The 6,927-nt window shown below is 37.3% G+C and overlaps 2 protein-coding genes across 3 annotated transcripts; one reads left to right on the top strand and one right to left on the bottom strand.

The window, feature by feature from the left end:
* Positions 1 to 2,953, top strand: LOC133287048 (cation/H(+) antiporter 19-like). Its single transcript, XM_061484598.1, has 3 exons — positions 1 to 192; positions 615 to 1,616; positions 1,712 to 2,953. Exons 1-3 carry the CDS (start codon positions 1 to 3, stop codon positions 2,951 to 2,953), a joined length of 2,436 nt encoding a protein of 811 aa, XP_061340582.1.
* Positions 2,954 to 3,242: 289 nt separating this feature from the next.
* On the bottom strand, positions 3,243 to 6,595 carry LOC133287029 (histone acetyltransferase MCC1-like). 2 transcript variants are annotated; one of them, XM_061484579.1, is made up of 8 exons: positions 6,490 to 6,595; positions 6,261 to 6,319; positions 5,563 to 5,786; positions 5,338 to 5,482; positions 4,647 to 4,746; positions 4,533 to 4,567; positions 4,339 to 4,424; positions 3,243 to 3,634 (listed from the first exon to the last, which is right to left on the bottom strand). In XM_061484579.1, exons 3-8 carry the CDS (start codon positions 5,667 to 5,669, stop codon positions 3,448 to 3,450), a joined length of 660 nt encoding a protein of 219 aa, XP_061340563.1. In that variant the 5' UTR covers positions 5,670 to 5,786; positions 6,261 to 6,319; positions 6,490 to 6,595; the 3' UTR covers positions 3,243 to 3,447. The 2 variants fall into 2 exon arrangements, with proteins under 2 accessions (XP_061340563.1, XP_061340561.1); XM_061484577.1 differs by having other exon boundaries at positions 3,252 to 3,634; positions 4,339 to 4,567.
* Between the last annotated feature and the right edge of the window lie 332 nt (positions 6,596 to 6,927).

Genomic DNA, 6,927 nt, shown 5'->3' with positions numbered 1-6,927 from the left:
ATGGCGACTCATGATTTAACATGTCCATCACCAATGAAGGCCACGTCCAACGGGGCATTCCAACATGAAAACCCGCTGGATTATGCACTTCCCTTATTAATCGTTCAGATATGTTTGGTGGTTGCATTTACCAGATTCCTTGCATTCATTTTGACGCCTCTCAGACAACCCAGAGTCATTGCAGAGGTTATTGTAAGTTTTCTTTATCTTATTGACAAGACATGAGAATGAGAATTAGAGTTAGAACTTTCGGAGAAGGATCTGTTTACAAACCTTTTTTTAACTTGTGTATGATCGGTCATACACTCTTGATTAGTGTATGATGACCGGTCAGACATAGTGTAGTTTGTAAGAGTTTATAAATAAAAAAAATTTATAAATATAACCTTCCCGTAACCTTCATTGCTTTATTTGATTTTTATTATTTTTAATGAATAAATGCCACCTTGATTGTTTTTAAAGATGAGTTTTTCTGCATCACTCACCTGTGTTAAAACTCAAAATCCACAAATCATGATCATGGCCATTTAAACTCTCTTTTTTTTTTTAAATTCTAATTCATGCACAAATTTAATGTGGGGTTGGATGCATTCTGCATTGAAAAATAAATGCAGGGAGGAATACTACTAGGACCATCTGCAATTGGGAGGAGCGAGAAATTTCTAAACACATTTTTCCCCAAGAAAAGTTTAACCGTTCTTGAGACAATTGCCAATGTTGGCCTTCTATTTTTCTTGTTTCTAGTGGGTCTTGAGCTTGACATGCGTTCTATAAGGAGAACTGGTCATAAGGCCTTATGCATTGCCCTTGCTGGAATCACAGTACCTTTTGTACTTGGCATTGGCACATCATTTGCACTTAGAGCCACCATATCCAAAGGTGTTGATCCAGCCTCGTTCCTTGTCTTCATGGGTGTTGCTCTCTCAATCACTGCATTTCCTGTCCTTGCTCGTATCCTAGCTGAGCTCAAACTCCTCACAACTGATGTTGGTCGCATAGCAATGTCAGCTGCTGCTGTCAATGATGTTGCAGCTTGGATACTACTGGCTCTTGCCATTGCTCTCTCTGGCTCTGAGACATCCCCACTCGTTTCTTTATGGGTCTTGCTTTGTGGTGCTGGTTTTGTACTCTTTGCTATCTTTGCCATAAAACCCTTGCTTGGAATAATGGCTAAGCGTTCCCCTGAGGGTGAACCAGTGAAGGAGATCTATATATGCTTCATCTTGACACTAGTCTTGGCTTGTAGTTTTGTCACTGATACTATTGGCATTCACGCACTCTTTGGGGCTTTTGTAGTTGGCGTTATTATGCCCAAAGATGGTCCCTTAGCTGGGGTGTTGACTGAGAAGATAGAGGACCTTGTAATGGGTCTTTTCTTGCCACTCTATTTTGTGTCCAGTGGTTTGAAGACTAATGTGGCAACCATAAGTGGAGCACTTTCTTGGGCTTTACTAGTCCTTGTTATATTCACTGCTTGCTTTGGAAAGATCATTGGCACATTAACTGTGTCAATGTTATGTAAGGTGCCATTTAGAGAGGCCCTCACCCTTGGATTTCTCATGAACACCAAAGGCTTGGTGGAGCTCATTGTTCTCAACATTGGCAAGGATCGCAAGGTATCTTCTACTCATAAAATCTTGTACATATGAAAGCAATTCATTCAGTTTGAAATTAATCAATCATAAATTCATAATGCTTGCAAAATGCACAGGTACTGAACGACCAGGCATTTGCAATTTGTGTTCTAATGGCATTGTTGACCACTTTCATCACCACACCAATAGTGATGGCAGTTTATAAACCAGCTCGCAGGGGATCACCTTACATGCACAAAACGATTCAGCGCAAAGATCCTGACACAGAGCTTCGGGTGCTGGCTTGCTTCCACAGTACTCGCAACATTCCTACCTTAATCAATCTTATAGAGTCTTCCAGGGGAACCAGGAAGCGAGGAAAGTTATGCATATATGCCATGCACTTGATGGAACTCTCAGAGCGACCTTCAGCTATCACAATGGTTCATAAGGCACGTAAAAATGGCATGCCCTTTTGGAACAAAATACATGACGACAAAGATCAAATGGTCATTGCATTTCAGACTTATGGGCAGCTAAGTAGTGTCAATGTTCGTCCCATGACAGCCATCTCTCCTCTCAACAACATTCATGAGGACATTTGTACAAGTGCACACCAAAAGCGAGTAGCAATGATTCTCCTCCCATTCCACAAACACCAACGTATTGATGGGACTATGGAGTCACTGGGAAACTCATTCCATGTAATGAATGGCCTTGTTCTTAGCCATGCTCCTTGCTCGATAGGAATTTTGGTTGATCGTGGCCTTGGAGGGACAAGCCAGGTACAAGCTAGTGATGTGTCCTACAACGTTGCTGTAGCCTTCTTTGGAGGATGTGATGACCGTGAAGCACTTGCCTATGGTATGAGAATGGCTGAGCACCCTGGGATTTTGCTCACTGTTACTAAGTTTGTTGCTTCACCTGGGAAGACATTGGCCTTTGGTGCCAAATTGGTTGGTGTAACAGCCAACAAGGACAGGAAGGTAATAAAAGTGGCTGATGGCACTAACCACGATGAAGATAAACAAGAGGATGACAAATTTTGGTCTGAGTTCTTAAGTGTATGCAGCAAGAGCGAAGGGTCTATAGTATATGAGGAAAGGTTGGTGGAAAGCAAAGAAGATCTTGTAACCGTATTGAGGGAACGGAATAAGAGCAATCTGATTTTGGTAGGTAGAATGCCACCAGTAGCACCTTTGGTAGACAGAAGTGATTGCCCAGAGCTTGGTCCTGTTGGAAGTTACTTGGCTTCTTCGGAGTTCTCCACTTCTGCATCAGTTATAGTGTTTCAGCAATATGATCCCAAAACAGACGTTTATCCACTGGTGATGGAGGTTTCTGATTACTCAAATAACTCACCAAAGCATACACCATAGAGTTTATAGAGAGACGCACATGCCATATAGGATCAAGCTATAGTTGTATTGGAGTTACTGACTCCAAAACGTGATAAGTAACGTCATATAGTTACATCTGGTTGACTGGTTTTAGAGTTAGACATAGGCTTTAGATACCAAACAGACCGGGTCTGAAGTTGTAAGCTGATTTGTTTGAGATTTTGAGTCGTTATAAATTAGAATTCCCTTCCATCTTGAGATTTCATTTCTGCTTCCATTATTTGGGCTAATTACAAATATTGCGGTGCCTGCCTGCCAGCTACCTTAGAAAATTGCAACAATGATCAACCGAATCACAAGTGTCATTGCTTGCACAAACACTATTACCTTCTAACAGGAAATGTGTACGTTTATTAGGACATGGTAGTTAGAGTAAGTATTATTTTTTGTTTCAATATAACCTTTCTAGGAGGAATCAAGAGTGGGATTGGATGATACAGGAAACGGGAAACATTTAAAAATAAAATAAAAAATTAAACACACTCGTATCCAGTACACTCGACTGCCAGGTTTCTCTTGTTATGTGTCGCTGATACAAGAGAATGGCTTTCTTTACACTTTGCCCACCTTGAGATCTTCCTGTCTTCACTCTTGCACAGCCTTCCAGCCACTGACTTAATGCCACTCCTCAAGTAGCTTACTATTGCAGTGAGAAGCTCTCTGAAATGTGAAATGGAAATTATAAATTTTGATATGATTTACTAATGGATAAAAGAAACTGCAAAAAGATATACAAGTGGCATACATATACGATGAATATTGACTAATATTAAAGGCCATCCCATTTGGAAATCAAAAAGAAGTTAGAAGGGGCAGTATATACTACATCATTTTATTAAACTTTTAACTTCGAACATCAATCAATAATCACTATGAAAGTTGCATTACACACTATACAAGAATAGATATGGGGCAGTGTCGTGAATATAAAGGTAGCTATCCAGCTTCTATGTAGAAAGTTATTAACAGCTAACTCCTAATAAAGATCTTGATATCAGCCACCATGATTTTCCTTTCATGGCCTTCAGAGACAATGATTTTAAAATGCCAATGGTCAGTTGACCATCAAATTAAGACTATTAAGCTTGAGTTTATGTACCTTATGATATGATACGATTCAAAACAATTTACCACAGAAACAAAATATCTTTCACACATTGAGTCAAAACATGTATATATCAATAGAGATAGAGGAGACCCCTATTGGTTCACCTTAATCTATTTAAGCCAAAAGGTTTAGAAACACAGGTCCAATTCAAGAGTAATGGTGCAATAACTTTTACATTATCGATAACAAAAGGTTCATTTAAAACATGTAATACCAGTCTGAACAAATCAAGGCATAAAAGGTATTTTGTACTTACAATGGTGAGCAAGGAGATCGTCCCCCATTAACATAGTACAGGAATAAGTATGAATCATAATGTTGTCCGTTGATTAAATAAAATCCCTGCAGCCTTCTTACGCACTTGAAAGACATTCTCTTGTACAAATAGATTGCTGGCTTATTGTAAGAAATTACATGCAAGTAAACAGCTCGGCAGGTTGGAATACTTACAGCATATTTTATGACCTCCCTAATCAGAGAAGAAGCTGCAGATGAGGCACAAATTAGGCTACCAATTATATTACAGAAACTTTAACAATATTGAAGTGAGAAAAAAAGTGCTACCTATTCCATGATTTCTATATGATTCCACTACTCCCAGCGTCAGAATGTAAACTAAAGTTTGATCTGATTTGGAGGAGTCATAACCAAGCATATCCATTATCTACAAGAATAATATTCAAAATTATCAGTAAAAGTATAAGCTTTCAAATATCTGTACTTTAAAAAGGGCCTTTTCTATGGACAATTTGTATATATTTCTTGCAAACTTAATTTTACTCGGCCGTTATGCAACAGCTAACATAATAGACCAACAAAATAATCAAGCCACCCAATTGGACAGCGAACATTAAGGAATATTGTATTACATCAAGTTTGTCTTGGATATATTGGGATCAAAATGATTGGTTAAATCAGACACAGATATTACAGACAAAACTTTTCATCAAGTTTGTCTTGGTGTATAACCATGGAATGTATTAAGAAGATTGGCTCAATGCATCTTGGATAAATTTTTCAACAACTACTAGCTACATAACAAATCCCCTTTAAAGCGACCAACTAAATCATCCAAGCATTATAACAGCACTTACCACATGAAAGATGTCTTACCACAGAGTAGTGGAAGATCGAACAACAGATCACAGTCTCCCTTTCCATCTCAATTTATACTTATAGCAGCGATACACAAAATGAGTTTTTCATAAAAAAGATTGAAGTAATCAGACAAAAGGCATACATAAAAGCGACCAACCTCACTTTCTTTTGCAAGAACAATCCGTGCTGTTACAAATCCAATGAGTTCATCACTTTGGCCATCAGGCCGATTAGAATCCACAGCTCCCCATGACACAATGTCGTGTCCATTTACCACATCCTGGAAAAAAGCAGACTCATACCTGAAAATTGACAAGATTTTTAAGTAAACACAATTTCCAGGGCTCATACTTAAAGCAGTGAAACAGCACCATGATCTCACCTGATGGGAAATAGTTTGCCATGGATATGCTCCAGAATGTCAAGGTCAGAAGGTCGTATAGGCCTGTAGCATATTTTTGGCCGACTAGACACTTTTGGGTTTACCATTGAGTACTTTTAACTTAATCCCCAGCAAATATCTGATATACTTGGAAAAATGGGGCAATAACTACCCCTTCCATTTACTCTACGACAACGACAAAGGCCATTGAATACTTGCAAATACTGCATATTAAACAGAGGTCTCAGATTCTTCATATATATGGAAATATTATAAATAAGGAAGCAAAAAATGAAGAAGAAAGCAAATAAACATTTGGAAATTTTGGCTCAAATCATCAATGGAATTTTCCCCTCTTTTCTATTTCAACCAGAGATTATAATTAATTCCTATCAAGCAGGGTAATGTAAACCCAAAAGTAATTGGTTTTTATGGGGACAAAAGTAGAATCCGAAAAAACTGAAGTTATGAAAAGGGTAGACAACAAACTATAACTGGAACTAACAGTTGAAACGAAACCATAAATTCGCTATCTTCTTCAATGATCCCCAAAAGCCCTTTCCATGAAGCCTAACCTGTTCTCTATACAAGAATTTAAAATGGAACAATAAACTTAAGTGCAGTTGCAGTTTGAAATGAAAATTAAAAACTGATAAAGGAGTTGCAGTAATTAAAGGAGAGATGACACTATAACTTACAGTCACATATAGAGATCCAAACACAATAAAGATCGGATTCGGGACTATTGCTTCAAAACCTACAACGTAATCATATGCCAGAATAACTAGTTTGATTCTTCAAGAGATCAAAAAGGAAAGAAAGAACAAAAGAAATTGAAAAGCAGTAATTAGAGTGCAGATTTTGTGATTCTTAAGAAAACTGGGGAAATTGAACAAGGTCCGAGATAAACACGGATAGGGCACATACCAGAAACTTCACAGATTTTGACTGTTGAATTGAAGACGATGCTGAGGATTGTGAAATATGCGTGTTACTGTTACAACGTGTACAGTATATGGGATCAATAATTTTCAACAACCCAAAGTCCCAAACCCAACACTCTCCTTTCATTTTATTTTTTTCCTCTTTTGTGTGGGCTTTTTCATTCTAAACTGGGCTTCTAGTAACAGAACCAAATTTTTACTTTTTTTATAAAAATTATATCATAGAATTATTATGATAAAAATATTTATCGATTTAAATGACACAAAATTATATTATTTTTAATAAAAATATATCGTTTTGGTATATTTTTATATTCTCTTTTCTCCACTTTCTTTTTCTTCCTAATTTTATAAAAAAAGAAAAAGAAAAATACATCAAAACAATATATTATTATATAAAAATGATATAAATGATAATCAC

Source organism: Gastrolobium bilobum, unplaced genomic scaffold (genome assembly GCF_033153095.1).
Source record: "Gastrolobium bilobum isolate Gb01-03AN ecotype WA unplaced genomic scaffold, APGP_CSIRO_Gbil_v1 utg1487, whole genome shotgun sequence".
In the NCBI taxonomy this organism is placed as follows: Eukaryota; Viridiplantae; Streptophyta; class Magnoliopsida; order Fabales; family Fabaceae; genus Gastrolobium; species Gastrolobium bilobum.
This window is presented reverse-complemented; position numbering and strand designations above follow the sequence as displayed.

Bases quoted from the DNA above. Each gene is read 5' to 3' on its own strand.
- LOC133287048 (XM_061484598.1), top strand. From the start codon at position 1: ATGGCGACTCATGATTTAACATGTCCATCACCAATGAAGGCCACGTCC. The intron at 193-614 runs GTAAGTTTTCTT...AAATAAATGCAG, and splicing joins GAGTCATTGCAGAGGTTATT to GGAGGAATACTACTAGGACC. The intron at 1,617-1,711 runs GTATCTTCTACT...CAAAATGCACAG, and splicing joins ACATTGGCAAGGATCGCAAG to GTACTGAACGACCAGGCATT.
- LOC133287029 (XM_061484577.1), bottom strand. From the start codon at position 5,669: ATGGTAAACCCAAAAGTGTCTAGTCGGCCAAAAATATGCTACAGGCCT. The intron at 4,568-4,646 runs GTAGCACTTTTT...CCTCATCTGCAG, and splicing joins ATATAGAAATCATGGAATAG to CTTCTTCTCTGATTAGGGAG. The intron at 3,635-4,338 runs GTAAGTACAAAA...TTCACATTTCAG, and splicing joins CGATCTCCTTGCTCACCATT to AGAGCTTCTCACTGCAATAG.